At 39.4% G+C, this 18,020-nt stretch overlaps 1 protein-coding gene across 1 annotated transcript; it reads left to right on the forward strand.

Moving 5' to 3' along the window:
- The first annotated feature begins 85 nt into the window (after positions 1-85).
- On the forward strand, positions 86-6,850 carry LOC127953161 (uncharacterized). Its single transcript, XM_052552143.1, has 4 exons — positions 86-527; positions 656-694; positions 5,868-6,203; positions 6,283-6,850. Exons 1-4 carry the CDS (start codon positions 509-511, stop codon positions 6,687-6,689), a joined length of 801 nt encoding a protein of 266 aa, XP_052408103.1. The 5' UTR covers positions 86-508; the 3' UTR covers positions 6,690-6,850.
- The last annotated feature ends 11,170 nt before the right edge of the window (positions 6,851-18,020 follow it).

Below are 18,020 nucleotides of genomic sequence, written 5' to 3' on the forward strand. Positions count from 1 at the left end.
TAAAAGAAGATGTAGGAAAATCATTATATACAGATAGGCTAAATCATGCAGACAAAGGATTTTTCTTTTCTTTTTTAAAGAGAAGAGAAAACTGCATTTGGTAAAAAGAAAAGTTTCACTTTCAAACGAGGCATTGATAACCAAAAACCCTAAGCGTTTAAAGTTATTGGAAAATGTTTCTAAACACGTGCACATCAGCTACAGTTTAAAGACGGCGAAAACATTTGAACATTATTTTCGTGATTGGCTACATGTCATGTTAAAATAGCAACGCGTGTTTTCATCTGGCGCTAGAAACTGAAGAAAAACGTAGGTTGATTAATTTCAAACAATGAACTTTAGTGAAACTTTGTGTTTTATGGGAACACGCCCCACTTCTCTCGTCACCGTGTACCGCCCAGACTGTTAGCGGATCATAAACGTTTGTTTCGGGAAGGCGACCCTTTGTTCCTATCAGCTGAAGACCGACTCGCCGAAACACCGCTACCTGTACATCACCAGAGCTAAAATGGCTGACAAACTTAAAGGTAAGTATTATTTCTTTATACACGTTAGACGTTGTAAGAGTAGTCTACATCTCCTGCCTCGGTCTGAATAAAAATAAATTCTAAAAGTCCGTTATTTTCGTGCTAAACGGGGGTTTTTCTGTTCGCAGTTGACGAGGCTCGAAACGGTGAAGAAAACACAACTCCTGGTAAGTTATTCACACTTTTTCTCGCGGCGTTTGGAAAGTAGGCTTACCTCTCACTGTATGCGCGTTTTTTTTTTACTGCTTATTTTGAATTGTCAGTGCTCTACTCTTTCTGGCTGGTCATTCAAACAGACAAGGGGAATAAAATATGCACTCTTACATCTACATTACATAACAGTGTAAACACCATAAGGCAAACAATGCCATAATGCATAGATGTGCTGTATTAATTGATTGCAAAACTGCTCTGAATCCGCAAGCGTGTAAAACACTCAGCAGCAATGTGTTTATACTTTGAAATGTTTAATTTTTTGATGAAATCGATGCCCTTTGAAGTGTAATAATGACATTTGATTTATAGGGGCCCAAAGCAATTTCTGACTGACCAGCCCCCCTTCGACTGATCTGTTCAAATGTGAAATGGAAAGGATATATGTAAACTGAAATGAAAGCTTGAGATCTGGGGTTTTAAGAATGACTAGCAGTTGGGTTTTTGTACTAATCAGGTTACTAATTTAAAAAAAAAGTTGATTTTTATTATGAAAATAGTGCCAAAGCGAGTAAAAACTGTAAGTGTCTTCAGGCTTAAAACCATGTGGCTCTCAAACACAGATGATCAATAGTCGAACGGGGGGTGCTGTTAAAAGACACACACACAGCACTGTTTTATGACACACGGGACACAGGAGATTTCATGCTGTGCTAGAAAACGAGATGGGGGAGTCTGGCTCTTTGAACCCTATGATCCTTCACCTCTGGAGATTTTATGCCCCATTCCTGGAATTTGGGGACAAAACAAAGATCAGTGAAAAAAGTCAAATGATGTTAGCCATTTTATTTCTTATTAAAGGGTTTAATTTATTCAAAACAACTTATTATTTATGTTGTTGTACTAGAGTGAATAGAAGAATACATCTTTGTGCAAAATCATTCAGTTTAGTATCTAAAATTTTATACATCAAATATATTTTTTCTGACTGGCTGAAGTTAAAACATCAGAAAGTTACAAAACATCACAGGTTCAGGTTGCATTTTTAATAAAGATCATGATTCAGACAAGAACAGTTCATTAAATATAACTGTGTGAGGCTCATTTATTTTATACAACACAAAGTTGTCACGTTACGAGGCGCTTGAAACGACGAGAGAGAACCAATTGCAGGTAAGTATGATTTATTCAAGGGATAATCCAAAAGGGTAAACAGTCCAGGCAGGGTCAAAACCAGAAGATCAAAGCAGACATAAACAAGACACTAACGCAAGGCAAGACAAGGATGACGGGCATGAAATAACATAACATTAAACAAGGACTCCGTAAAGTAGACTAAGACAGACTGGGTATTTATACACAGAAGGATAATTGGGAAACAGGAGACAGGTGGGGTGAACAATCAATTACGTAACAAGGAGGAAGGTGACCATATAAGGGAACAGGAAGTGATCTGGGACAGACACCGTGAGAAGGAGGACATCTAGTGGAACCCCGGGGAACAACAACCCAGACACTGTGACAGTACCCCCCCTCTACGGAGCGGCTCCCAGACGCTCCAAGACAAAACATGACACAGAGACCAGGAGGGAGGCGGACAGGTGGAGGCTCAGGGGGAGGGACGGAGGGCCAGAAAAGGAACACATGGGGGACAAACACCAGAAATGTATACATAAAACAGGGAGACCAGGAGGGAGGAGGACCGGAGGAGGTACAGGGGGAGGGACGGAGGGCCAGACTAAACTAAAGGGAACAGACAGAAAACATCACAGAACTCAAATACACAAAACAGAAGTCCATAAAGGGCATGTTGAGGCGCCCACCAGGGCGGAGCGGAAGACCACCACGGCCTTGTGGTCAAAGTCAGAGCCCTCCAGGGCGGAGCGGAAGACCACCACGGCCTTGTGGTCAAAGTCAAAGCCCTCCAGGGCGGAGCGGAAGACCACCACATCTTTGTGGTCAGGGCGGAAACCCCCCAGGGTGGAGCGGATGACCACCACGTCTTTGTGGTCGAGGCCGGAGTCCACCAGGGTGGAGCGGAAGACCACCACAGCTTTGTGGTCAAAGTCAGAGTCCCCCAGGGCGGAGCGGATGACCACCACCTCTTTGTGGTCAGGGCGGAAGCCCCCCAGGTCCAAGTGGAAGACCACCACAGCCATATGGTCAGGACGAGAGCCCCCCAAGGCGGAGCAGATGACCCACACGCCCCCGTGGTTGAGGCCGGAGTCCCCCAGGACGGAGCAGCAGACCACCACGTGACCTGACCCGACTCCGGAGAGTCCACCGGAATCTGACCCGACTCTGAACTGTCTGTGGAAACCTGAGGCGCCTCGGTCTCGGGCACTGCCTCTGGAACGGCATCGGGTGCCACCTCGGCCTCTGGAACAGCGTCGGGCACCGCCTCGGCCTCTGGAACAGCCTCGGGCACCGCCTCGGCATCGGGCACCGCCTCGACCTCCGGAACAGTCTCGGGCACCGCCTCGGGCCCTGCCTCGGCATCGGGTGCCACCTCGGCCTCTGGAACAGCGTCGGGCACCGCCTCGGCCTCTGGAACAGCCTCGGGCACCGCCTCGGTAACTGCATTGGGAACAGCCTCGGGCACCGCCTCGGCCTCGGGCACCTCCTCGGCCTCCGGAACAGCATCGAGCACCGACTCGGCATCGGGCGCTGCCTCGGCATCGGGTGCCACCTCGGCCTCTGGAACAGCGTCAGGCACCGCCTCGACCTCCGGAACAGCCTCTGGCACCGCCTCGTAAACTGCAATGGGAACAGCCTCGGGCACCGCCTCGGCCTCCAGAACAGGATAGAGCACCGCCTCGGCCTCTGGAACAGCAACGGGCACTGCCTCGACCTCAGACACCACCTCGGCCTCCGGAACAGCCTCGGCATCGGGTGCCACCTCGGCCTCTGGAACAGCGTCGGGCACCGCCTCGGCCTCCGGAACAGCAACGGGAACCGCCTCGGCCTCCGGAACAGCAACGGGAACCGCCTCGGCCTCCGGAACAGCATCGGGCACCGCCTCTGCCTCCGGGACAGCATCGTGCACCTTATCTGGAGACTCAGGGTTTGAGTCGGCCATCTTGTGCTGTGGCGCTGGGCTGGCGGCCATCTTGTGCTGTGGCGCTGGGCTGACGGCCATCTTGTGCAGTGGTGCTGGGCTGACGACCATCTTGGGCTGTGGCGCTGGGCTTGCTGCCATCTTGGGCTGTGGCGCTGGGCTTGCGGCCATCTTGGGCAGTGGCGCTGGGCTGATAGCCAACCTGGGCAGTAGTGCTGGGATGACGACCACCCCGCCGGAAGAGACAGGAGTGGCTGGGGCATCCCACCGACACCGATGCTGCAGGTAGCTCACGAATTCCCAGAACTCCAGTGTCTCCAACTGCGCCATCTCCTCCTGAGACACTGGATCATCCAGCCCATCATTAAAATAGTCCTTAAGGGCCGCATCGTTGTAGCCCATGCCCTCGGCCAAGGACCAGAACACCTGAGCTAGGGCACCCACTTCATTGCCCTCTTGGCGGAGGGCGATTAACCTCAGGTATTTGGCTCGCCTCTCCGCCATCTTGACTGGGGAGCGGAAAAATGACATACCGCTGGTTCTCTGTGTGACGGAGTCCTTCTGTCACGTTACGAGGCGCTTGAAACGACGAGAGAGAACCAATTGCAGGTAAGTATGATTTATTCAAGGGATAATCCAAAAGGGTAAACAGTCCAGGCAGGGTCAAAACCAGAAGATCAAAGCAGACATAAACAAGACACTAACGCAAGGCAAGACAAGGATGACGGGCATGAAATAACATTAAACAAGGACTCCGTAAAGTAGACTAAGACAGACTGGGTATTTATACACAGAAGGATAATTGGGAAACAGGAGACAGGTGGGGTGAACAATCAATTACGTAACAAGGAGGAAGGTGACCATATAAGGGAACAGGAAGTGATCTGGGACAGACACCGTGAGAAGGAGGACATCTAGTGGAACCCCGGGGAACAACAACCCAGACACTGTGACAAAAGTCTATTTTGTGGTAACATGAAGAGATGCATTAAATATGTATCTTCTATTTAAGATGGGTCACAAGACAGTAGTAGACTTAAATGTAGAACTTCAATCAGTGTCGAAAATTAAAACAATTTTAATCATAGTAATTTATTGTTTTGGTGGGATGCTCAGTTGTGGGAAAACAAGTAATATATTTATATGTAAATATATATACTATAGTAGTCAACATTTCAATTGGATCAAAACCTTTCATCAAAGTTATCCTAAAACCAAAACAACACCTGTTCTTGTCTTAGGACAACTTTGATTTTCGGTCGACTTCAAATGTTGGCTACAGTATAAATTAAGAGACATTTCTTTTAAATGTATAGCAGAGTAATGAGGCAGCACCATATGATAGATAAGATGAACAAGAAAGGCTATTAATAATCTTTAATTGCGCAAAAGTATTTTGATACTAAAGGCTCCAAATACAGAGCGGCACAAAATTGACACGGTTTAGAAAGAGTAGAAACTCCAGCAAAATAAGTTCCTTTTATGCAAACATTTATCTTTTTTTCAGATCAAGTATAACATTAGGAACAATTAATCATGTTGGAGAGTGTTTGACCATTTTGTCTGTCAAAACCAAACGTGACGCGCAGTTTGAATGCTGAATGTACCTCATAATAAACTCTTAAATGGCTTCAGAACAATATAATATAAATAAAATATAGTGCACAAAAACTTTTATTGTGCTTCATAATGTTTATGTGGCTTTCGTGGGGCTTAATAATAACACAAAATAGTATATGCACTATATCAGATTTGGATCGGACTTGTCTGACCGAATCCCCGATCCAGCAGAAAATGACAGTATCGAAGCGATACCGATACTGAATATCGGATCGGTGCACCCCTAATAATTACAATGTAACAAGGTCACCTTAAAAATAAATTTCAAATAAGATCTCTCATTGTTTTTTGGTTTGGTTCTTGTGCAATTTTAAAGTGATTTTTTTCCATTATTAATCAAAGAGGGGTAATTGCAACATTCAAAACTTCAAGATGTTTCACAATCACTTATACAGTATGGTTTTAGTTAAAATAAATTAAGCTATGACTGTGCTATGAAACCCAGAATGTGAAAATCGTATACAGTTTTTGAATGAGTAAGCTAAACAAGAGGCTTTTTCTGTTTTCAGTTGACGAGGCTCATCTACTAACAAATGGCGAAGAGCATACAACTCAAGGTCAGCTTGTTACGCCATCAGGTGTCCAATCGTCATACGCACCTGATAAAACATCAGCTCCAGATAACGTCATAACGGAGGCATCGGGATCTTTGAGTGCCAGTAACAGTGGGTCAGAGCAATGTGACCGAGGCCTAGCAGAACCCCAGAGTCTTGAGCACAAGTCTGACGAATGCAAAGCATCCACCTTGAGATGTGGGGAAAAGCGTCCGAGGGAATCAGAAGACTCCTCTGATGTTCCTGTGAAACGCCGTTTGAGAACATCGGAAGAAGATAGCAGGAAAGAATGTATGTAGTAATCATCCGTGGTGATTGTGTATTTAAATTGTAGCATTCTGCTAATACAAATGAATCTTCCATTTCACAGCTGTACCCGACTATGATGCGAGATGTGCCGAGCTGTGGATCGATGGTGAAACAGCTGCTTGTGAGGCTTATGAGTCCTCAAATTCCACCCAACGCCAGCGTGCTGTTCGACAACACGCCAATGGTAGCGACTTTTTACGTCTCATTCAAACTAAATTGGCAGCTTGTTTTCTACCCATTGCAAAGATGGTTCGTTTGAGTATGGAGCAGAGCAGAGCTGACTTCACTGGGGTTATGAGTACACTTAATGCAATGCAAAGGGATGCAAGAGTGTTGACTAATGAAGTACGTAATATGCGAGCGGAAGGAAGACAGATTTTAGACACAATCTCTCTTATGAATGATAAATTGAGCGTCATTCAAAGGATTGCATTGGACTTGCAAGAAGTGTTGACTACTAGAAGATGAGGGGTCTGTTTGTTTTAACATACTGATTCACATCCAAGCCTAGTTTTTTTTACACAGCTTTTCCTTTCTTGATATACTTGAGTGATTTTTTTTAAATTCTTGTTTATTGTATCACTTTCCTGTTATTTTAGTCATTTTTAAATAAACAATTTCAAAATGGCCACTTTATTTCTTGATCTTGTGTTGTACTGAGATTTCTAATCTTTAAAACATAAATAGTGCATTAAATATAGTAAACTGAAATGGTCACACAATTTACCATAATTATTAGTAAAATATAACAATTTCATAAATGACAATATTTCTAATTTAAGAGACAGAGCAGATTTTTTTCGGGTGTCACCAATGCCCTGTGATGGGTAGCAGAGGTCCAAACAATCCTTTCTGATAGGGCTGCACAATTAATCGAAAATAAATCACAGAGGCAATATATAGCGATTAGGCAGAAGCAGCGACTGTCCTGTGTATCTTTCAGTGAAGCACGGTTCTGTGATCAGCAGTAAATCTCCATCCAAAGGTCAGAGGGCACGAAGAAGAAATCCAGGAAATGCACTGCAGCTGAATAAACAGAAGATTTAACTGCTTTCATTGATTCAACGTGACTAATAAACACAAGACTACGGCAATATATGGATTTACAGTTCTTCTTATTATAATTTACATCACAATAAAGTAGCTATATTTATGGTGAAATGCTAATCGACATGGCCTGCTTAGAATATAATGAAATACTATTTAAGAAGCCATATCATCTCACAGAAGGATTTATTACTAACACTCGACTGATGTTATGAAGGGTGTTTAGAGTAAAAACGTAATTAATTGTGGTATTTTCACGCAATCTCAGATGGAGCAGCATTACAGAGCAGTAGAAGATACGCAAACAGCTTTCATTATTGCGAATAATTTTGCAGATTTAATAATCCTATGATTATATTATCTGCGATTATGACCGCATTTTTGCATATCTTGTCAGAGAACTACGGCTCTGGGGTGAGTTTCCCAAAAGCATTGTTAGCCAACTATGGTCACCAGTTCCGTCGTTACTAGAGCTGAGTCTTTGGGTAAGCATCCATTTGATTTGATTCATAAGTTTTCATTTTTGCAAATTTAAAACGATTCGATTCGATTTGATTATTCGATTCTGCATTCTTTAAGTGCATTCACAGGATTATTTAAATGTTTCCCCTTAATTCTTTAAATGCTTAGTCAGGGGGCAAATTACACCAGCCTATATGGTTAGAGAACCATATAGACGGCTGCATATATGAAAATAAAACTAAAAAATTCTAACAAAAGGTTTCTCAGCTGTTTTTTGTAGTATTAGGTGTCCTTAATAACATACTAAAAGTTTACCAAAGTTTGACCACTAGAAAGGTGTAATTTTCAAGATGTCGTCCAAGATGGGCAGGGAGCCCTTAAAATATCCTAACTCCTTCATTATTTGACTTAGTCAAGTAATCTTGGTGTCTAACCCCATGTTTTTTGGGTCTGTGAATCCATTGGACTTGTCTAAATTGCACTAACATGATTACATACTTATGGAATACATGATTTTGTGAGAATACTGTAAGGTTTCATCATTGTTTGGGGTGAACCAGAGATGTAAACAATTTAGCCTATGTCATGTAACTTGTTTTGCTAAAACACAGACTTTACGTTCAATGTAAAAGTAACTTAAATTGGAGTTGTATAACTTTGATCATGAACAACCCTGTATTAGCCCGAACAGAGGCCTCTGTGTGAAACCTCTAAAATGGTCACTCTTTTCAATTTTAATAAGGTAATTAATATGTAATGCATCCTTTATAGATTTTAGAGTATAAAGGTGGCATTATACTAAACCAAACAAACCAAAATTCACCATTTTCAGCAATTCAGAATATGGTAGAATAGAATATTGACATTTGATATTGCGTTACTCATTGTAATGTTGTTGGCAGCACAGTGTATACCATTTTGCTCAAACAAAATTCATCCTTGACTACTTAAAAGAAAAGTTCTTTATTTTTTGTAATTTAATTTAAAAAAGTAAACTTTTGTTTTTTTTTTTGTTTTAATTCTGTTTGTTACGATTTACAGCTTAGGAAAAAAAAAAATTCAGTATCTCAAAAAATTTGAATATTCCATTTTGAGCTTGAGTAATTTTATTAATTATTAGTATAAATACTGGTTACCTCCTGGGCTAGTTTAGAACATGCAACCGCAATTATGGGAAAGACTACTGACTTGACTGTTGTCCAGAAGACAATCATCATAACCCTCCACTAGGAGGTTAAGCCACAGAAGGTCATTGCTGAAAGGGCTGGCTGTTCACAGAGTGCTGTATCAAAATATATTTATAGAAAGTTGACTGGAAGGAAAAAGTGTGGTAGGAAAAGGTGCATAAGCAACAGGGATGACTTCAGCCTTGGGAAGATTGTCAGGAAAAGCAGATTCAAGAACTTTGGAGAGCTTCACAAGGAGTGGGCTGAAGCCGGAGTCAGTGCATCAAGAGTCATCAAGCTCAGACCTCTTCAAGAAAAGGGTTACAGCTGTCACATTCCTAAAACCAAGCCACTCCTGAACCAAAAACAAAAAAACATCAGAAGTATTTCACCTGGGATAAGGAAAAAAAGAACTGACCTGTTGCTCAGTGGTTCACAGTCCTCTTTTCAGATGAAAGTTAATTTTGCATTTCATTTGAAATTCAAGGTCTGAAGGAAGACTGGAGAGGGACAGAATCAAAAGTCCAGTGTGAAGTTTCTGAAGTCAGTGATGATTTGAGTGCCGTGACGTCTGCTGGTGTTGGTTCATTATGTTTTATCAAGTCCAAAGTCAATGCAGCCATCTACCAGGAGATTTTGTAGCACTTTATGCTTCCATCTGCTGACAAGCTTAATGGAGATGCTGATTTAATTTTGCAGCAGGAATTTAGAACCTATGTCAGGGATCTAGGAGGGAGGACCCAATTTCATTGGGAGGTAATAAGGTTTTATTGACAAAACAGACTGATACAAGAGGGTAGTGAAGTGAACAATAGATAACACAACAGGATAACAGCTTAGGGGAGGCCACTGGGAAAGCTTCAGGAAACAACTGGCAGAATACTTGTCAACAGAGGGGGCAGGAAGACCAGGCTGATGGAGAAGACCACACAAGGCAACGTAGAGCAGATCTCAGACACTTGTTAACCACTGACTCTGAAACAGATCAAGTGCCAGGTAGGTAGAACCAGGGCAGGACACATGGGGACAGGTCAGGAACTCGAACACAAAACTAGACAGGACAAAGCTCCAAAAAAACACAAATTAAACTCAAGACAAGGAAAGATATAAGTCAATGAACTAATAAAAGATTAAGTAACAAGATAAGAAATTACCAGTTTAACCAACAAGAATCAAGACTAGAAAAGCCAAATAAATATTACAAATAAAAGCCAAAAGCAAGAACAAACAAATTACTAAAATAAGGAGCAAGACAAAAACATAGAACTACAAGGACTAGACAAGGGCACAAGACCAACCAGACAAGGAGACACGGGCGCGTATTCAGCCACATACAGAGACAGAGAGGGTGTGAGTGACCATGAACCAGCAAACAAAAAAGGGTAAGGGGCACTATAAATAAGGAGGAAAATACATGAGGGACAGTTGAGCACAATTAGACTGACCAGGCTGATGAGGGGGGTGTGGTAAACAGGAAACAAGGAGGAGGGGCTAAAGGAGCACGTGGCCGAGAAAACAATTAACAAAGCCATGTGCTGATACTAGACACAAGAAAAAAAACATAAAACAAAGTGCAAAACCCTCACAACCTACCCACAGTGCCAAAACCACTTTCAAGTGATTTGCTGACCATGATATTATTGTGCTTGATTGGCCAGCCAACTCACCTGACCTGAACCTCACAGAGAATCCATGGGGTATTGTGAAGAGGAAGATAAGTAACATCTGCAAAACAATACAGAGGAGCTGAAGGCCCCATCAAAGCAACCTGCAGTACCACAGACAGTAATTGCAAAAGGAGCTCTAACCAAGTTTTTATAGCATAATTAAACCTACTTTGGAGATCTTGAACATTTCTGTTTTGTAAATCTTTTTTTGATTGATCTTTGAGAAAATATTCTAAATTTTTGAGATACTGAAGCCGTAAGTCGTAACCATCAGAACTCAAACAAAAACTCTTTACATATTTCAGTTTGTGCATGTGCAATAAATGTAGAATATAAAAGGTTTGCTTTTTTAAATTAAATTACAAAAAATAAATAACTTTTCCATGATATTCTATTTTTTTTTTTTTTTACATGTACCTGCATGTACTTAAGGGAAATTGTACATATTTTCCCCATAAATATGCTTGTAACTAATTGCTTTAATTGGACTTGTAATCACTTCTATCATGCAAATATGCTAGTTATAATATTACATGGCAAAAACATGTATCAGGCACCAATATTTCTGGTCTAGGAGGAATACTGAACAGAACAAACTGAACAGAGATGACATAACTGAATTCAATGATGAACTGCCTTTAACTATCATTTTGCATTATTGAGAGACTGTTTTCCAAATGAATGTTGTTCAGTGCTTTGACGCAATGTATTTTGTTTAAAGCACTATATAAATAAAGGTGATTGATTGATTGATTGAATACAAAGGAGTAATGGTCATTTTAAGGACCTGGCGGCAGCCATTTTGAAAAATGGGGCCTTTCTTGGAGTCAAACTTTGGTAAACTTTTAGTATGTTTTTAAGTACATTTGATACTACTGTAAACCACTGAGAAACGTTTTGTTAGAATTTTTTTGGGATCAAGACATATTTGCAGCTGACTAATAGGTTAGGAAAAAAAACTTTTGGTCATTGTTAAATGCTAGTTTATAGATGCTATGGCATGAAATGGCATACGTATAAATGTATGTATGGCAAGATTTTTAAAAAAAAAAAGAGCTTTAAAAGTATTATGTATTAGCTAACATTTTGTCACACCAGGGGCGTAGCCATCATTTCAGAAGTGACAGAAATCATTTTATGTATGTAGCCTATGTATAATCATAATTATAATTTGGACTTTTTTTTTTTTTTTACAAATAATTTGTATTACTTTTAATTTGCTGTAAGTAGTCAAACATACCGCTCGACAATAATCAATCATTTTAATCGATTTTTTAATTGTTTTATATACTACATTTAATTAGCTATTATTAAATTTTTCTGCACAGAATAAGGTTGAAAATATAATTTATAGTTTTTGTACTATAATAAATGTCAATTAGCACTGCATCTAAATAAATGTATTGTTTTTTTTCCCCCTTAGCTTTTCATCAGTTAATTCTGCTTTTATTCAGTTTAGCTGCAAAGCCTGGCACATCTCTTTCAGTGTGAAAATTTCATCTCATTTTTACAAAATAAAATGCTAATATAGTAGCTATTTAACCTCTACTCTCCATCAGTGATTTATTTTTTATTATATTTAAGGACAAGAACTCCAAGGCACTCAAATAGTAGTGAAAAGTTTAAAAGCCTTTATTGCATCACTGGCTTTATACGTTAAAACTCTTTTGGTGAGAGGTACACCTGTTGCTACATCGTAGATGTACATCTCACCAAAAGTGTTTCCTCAGCTTCCTCTGTAGGAGAGGAGGAACTGAATTGATACCCCGTAAGTGTTGTTTGCTACGTGCCTCAGCCCTCTGTTTTTTCACATTTACGAAGTCCCTCCACTTATTCCTGACTTCTTCTGGGCTTTGTCCATAGGCAGCATCATTTATTTTTTTTAGCGATTTCTGCCCAGATTTTATTTTTGTCAGTATTTGTAATACAGTATTTTTTTCAGCATTGAAAATAGCTGGATTTTTTTTATTTTCCAACTCCTCCAAAAGAACTGCAATTTCATGCTTTAAAAATTGGGGTTTTCATGTCATTTTCATTAACACATGGCTGAATGGCAAGAAGACTTAAATAGGAAAAATTGAGCAAAATAAGCAATAGGTGTCCACAAAACTGCATCACAGTTATTTTTTTTTTCAGTTAATGTTTTTTTTAAAACTCTGTATATGAATATAATGTATTGCAGAACAAATGAATGATTCGTAATTACTTGACTCCTACGTAACGTCATTTCAAAAGCGTAATTAGAGGCAAAGAAAAGAGAAAATAAAACCAAATTATTGTAGGTGGCGGTATGTGCTCATGGCTCCAGAAAGCCATTAGATCGGAGAAGAAGAAGAACGACAGCTCAAACCAACGTAGTCTGAACGATGGATCTGCGACACAGGTAACGTTACCATGGTTTCAGGGAACAGTTGTGACTAGCTGGTTCATTTCCATAATGATGCATGGCACTATGGTGGTTAATCTGCGAGTTACGTAGTTGTACGGGAAATGCACCCCTGTGTAGTAAATGCTACTCCATCTGAAATCAGGTGATATAGATTTACTACTAATCACAAAACCGGTGTTCTGTCAATTTTTCCTACGCTGTCAGATTTTCCTACCTCCCACTAAAACAGTGGGTAGTACAATTCCACAGCGAAAAATGCTACTGTAAAGTTATGGTTTATTAATGTCTACACCTACCACAACCCTAATCCTACCCTAACAGTACTGCAAATACAGTAATTATGTGTTATATTCGCGGTTGGAGCTAGAAGGGATACAGCTATCAATCACCTTTATTTATATAGTGCTTTAAACAAAATACATTGCATCAAAGCACTGGACAACATTCATTTGGAAAACAGTGTGTCAATAATGCAAAATGATAATTAAGGCAGTTCATCATTGAATTCAGTTATGTCATCTCTGTTCAGTTTAAATAGTGTCTGTGCAGGAAACCAACAATAAATATTATTTTATACCAATTAGATTGCGTTTTTATTAAAGTCTACACCTACCCCAACCCTAAACCTACCCTTACAGTAATGCAGATACATTAAATATCGTTGTTTAGCATGAGACAAAGGACGCGATATTGATGTGCGCGTGTTCTGTCAATTCAGTAAACCGGGTAGGAAAATCTGACAGGGTAGGATAAAATGTCAGGACACCGGCTTTACTGACAAAATGCACATGACAATCGCGATTAATTGGGATCGATTAATTGTGCAGCTCTTCTGATGAAATGCCAATTTCAGCCTCGCACCTCACTCATGATTTGTCTACACAGAGAGAGAGGAGAGGTGCCAGTGAATAAATCGGAAAGCAAAGTAACTTGCATTACTTATTTGAAAACGTAATTCAGATATCTTGTTGTAAATTTAAAAGTAATGGGTAACTTTACTAGTTACTTGAAAAAAGTAATCTGATTACGATCATGTTACATAGTGTTATACCAACACTGGTCAGAATACTTTGATTAAGCCTATAATATGTTCAGAAATGTATAAATACCTTTTTATAGTAACTGTTCATATCAGTTAATTTTACTGTGCAATATGCATTTCAAATTAATTTATCATTATATATATATATATATATATATATATATATATATATATATATATATATATAACTAAGTTATTTTTTAATTAAATCATTTTTAATTAAATCACACTATACTCAGATGTGAAGTTATAATAACTTCACATCTGAGTATAGTGTGATTTAATTAAAAAAAAAAAAAAAAAAAATATATATATATATATATATATATATATATATATATATATATATATATATATATATATATATATATATATATATATATATATTTTTTTTTTTTTTTTTTTTTAATTAAATCACACTATACTCAGATGCGAAGTTTCCTGTTCATTGGCCACAAATCTCCTCCTCCATGTGTGTTGTAAAACTGGTTGTGCAACTGTTCAGATGTCTGTGGTGGGTTTATAAACGCAACCTGCACTGACTCTCCATTTAAAAGTGTTCAGTGATTTCAGTCACAGGTCTGTGTTTGGTTATTATTATGAAGTCAACTGATTTTTCAAAGACATGTATTGTCTTACCACACATTTACTCTGCACAGCACAGTCGAAACACAAAACTGTGGCTTTGTGTATTTATTGTGGCAGCATGTATTTTCTTTGTGTTGGGTTTGATGTCATCAGAAGACTGGAGCACAAGATTTTACAGGTACGTTCAGACAGACTTCCATTCAAAATCAACATTAAGGACATCGTAAGAAGACAATCAGCAGATTATACATTTAACTTTATCCAAGTGCTTTATGATTATAGATCAATTTGAATTTATAAATGAAATGTTTAAAAAGGGCAGAAAACTAGGGATATACTAAAAAAAAACTGTCAATGACTGACTGATATACAGCCATCTTGGTCCTAGAAATAAAATTTCTACAAATATACTAATAAATATATAATATTCGAGATGTCTGGAATGCATTAGGTTAACATTTAAATAAACGAGCGTGTTGCCTATACAATTGCGAGTAGGGCTGTGAATCTTTGGCAAGGCAGCGATTCGATTACGATTACGATTCATAGGTTTTCGATTCAAGAACGATTTTTGCAAATTTAGAACGATTCGATTCGATTCACAATTAAATTTGATTTGATTATAATGATTCGTGCATTCACGGGATTATTTAAATGCTTCTACTTAATTCTTTAAATGTTTAGTCAGGGGGCAAATTACAGTAGCATTTATGGTTAGAGAACCATAGGTTAGAAAAAAAAATAAAAAAACTTTTTGTCCATTGTTAAATGCTAGTTTAATGATGCGAAATGGCATACGTAAAACTTTATGTAAGCCAAGTTTTTAAAAAAGAGCTTGGCCCCACTTTATATTAGGTGGCCTTGACTACTATGTACTTACATAAAAAAATAAGTACAATGTACTTATTGTGTTCATATTGTATTGTAGAACACTTTTGCTGCTATTGAGGTGGGATAGGGGTAAGGTTAGGGAGAGGGTGGGAGGTGTGGGTAAGTTTAAGGGTGGGTTGAGGTGTAAAGTATGGGTCAACAGTGTAATTATGAATGCAATTACAGAAATTAAATACAGATGTAATTACATGTCGTTTTTTTATAATATAAGTACAATGTAAAAACATGTATGTACACAATAAGTACATTGTACTAAATTATTAATTAAAATGTAAGTACATAGTAGTTAAGGCCACTTAATAGAGTATTATGTATTAGCTAACATTTTGTCACACCAGGGGCGTAGCCATAATTTCAGAAGTGACAGAAATGTCAAATACAATCATTTTATGTATGTAGCCTATATAATAATAATAATAATTATTATTATTTATTTATTTATTTTACAAGGAATTATCTTCTTTTTTAATTACTTTTAATTAGCTGTAATAAATCAAATACACTGCTGGACAATAATCAATCATTTGTAATCGATATTTTTTTCCTAATGGCAATTTTATGATTGTTTTATATACTAGGCTACATTTAATTAGCAATTCTTTAAATTTTCTGCACAGAATAAGGTAGAAAATATACTTTATAGTTTCTGTACTGTAATAAATGTCAATTAGCACTGCATCATTCATAAATTGTCTGTGTTTTTTTTTTAGTTTCATCAGTTCATTCTGCTTTTATTCAGTTTAACTGCAGATATAGCCTGGCACGTCTATGAGAGCGAGATCGCTTCTCTTTCAGTGTGAAAACGTCTTCATCTCTATTTAACTTTTCCTCTCCGTCAGCGAATGATTCTGAGAGAAAACGCGCCAGATGTCTGTTTGCTAATGAAACAAACGCTACTTTCATGCATCTGATTATCAGATAAATCTCACGCTCTTATTTCAAGGTCGTTGTTAATGCTGTGGTTAATTTAAAAAGTTTCCTTCGTATATTCGGTTCATCCACATTGTTTAAAAACATTTATCATTCAATGGATCTGTGCGTATGATTTAGACACTTACATTTCTGCTCCGTCCATGCAATAAATACAGCTGTCGACGGCTCTGGTAACTTCGTCGGTAAGATGCAGAGAGCCATTGACAAACTACAGAAAAGTAAAACTTCTTCACATTAGAATTACTGGCCACGAGTCCTATAGATCACACGTCAGCTGCGTCAGAGACGAACAGAGCGCTAGCGCAATCCTGTGACAGTCTCAGGCGGTAAACGGTGGAGCGCGTGAAGGACAGATAAGAGGCACGATTCACTCTTCAAGGTCTCCATTAATTCATGCGTGTAGTAATTTAATGTGTATACATTTTGAAAGCATTGAATCGCTATAGAAATATAGCGTAATTCTATAGAAATTCTTAGCATTTTGAATCGATTACTGTCCAAGATCGGCGATTCACGATACAAAAATCATGTTTCAAGATCTATGCATATGAATCGACAGGGTTTGTAATCGATGCATCAAGAAAACGAGTGAATCGTTAATTGCGAGTCATTCTCAAAGGGAACGTTTCAGCACTTGACAAACGGATAGCGACACCTATAGAATGCTCTTAAAGGTACAGGTTGTAGGACCTGCCACAAGAGGGTGCACTATCAAAACAATAACAATCATGTGGTTTGATGATGCTAAGAAGGAGTGTGGAATGATGGGATTTGTTATCTTCTTCCCAACCGCTGATGGCCATCAATCAGATGGAAAGATAAATCATGGATTTAACGTCAGTAGATTACATACAAAATCAATTTCTGGACGAATAGGCTGTTCCCAGAGTGCTGTATCAAGGCACCTCAGTGGGAAGGAAAAAGTGTGGCAAAAAATGCTGCACAACGAGAAGAGGTGACCGGACCCTGAGGAAATTGTGGAGAAGGACCGATTCCAGACCTTGGGGGACCTGCGGAAGCAGTGGACTGAGTCTGGAGTAGAAACATCCAGAGCCACCGTGCACAGGCGTGTGCAGGAAATGGGCTACAGAGAAGCAGCACTGGACTGTTGCTCAGTGGTCCAAAGTACTTTTTTCGGATCAAAGAAAATTTTGCATGTCATTCCGAAATCAAGGTGCCAGAGTCTGGAGGAAGACTGGGGAGAAGGAAATGCCAAAATGCCTGAAGTCCAGTGTCAAGTACCCACAGTCAGTGATGGTCTGGGGTGCCATGTCAGCTGCTGGTGTTGGTCCACTGTGTTTTATCAAGGGCAGGTCAATGCAGCTAGTTATCAGGAGATTTTGGAGCACCTCATGCTTCGATCTGCTGAAAAGCTTTATGGAGATGAAGATTTCGTTTCTCAGCATGACCTGGCAACTGCTCACAGTGCCAAATCACTGGTAAATGGTTTACTGACCATGGTATTACTGTGCTCAATTGGCCTGCCAACTCTCCTGACCTGAACCCCATAGAGAATCTGTGGGATATTGTGAAGAGAAAGTTGAGAGACGAAAGACCCAACACTCTGGATGAGCTTAAGGCTGCTATCGAAGCATCCTGGGCCTCCATAACACC

Source organism: Carassius gibelio, chromosome B3, assembly GCF_023724105.1.
Source record: "Carassius gibelio isolate Cgi1373 ecotype wild population from Czech Republic chromosome B3, carGib1.2-hapl.c, whole genome shotgun sequence".
Taxonomy (NCBI): Eukaryota; Metazoa; Chordata; class Actinopteri; order Cypriniformes; family Cyprinidae; genus Carassius; species Carassius gibelio.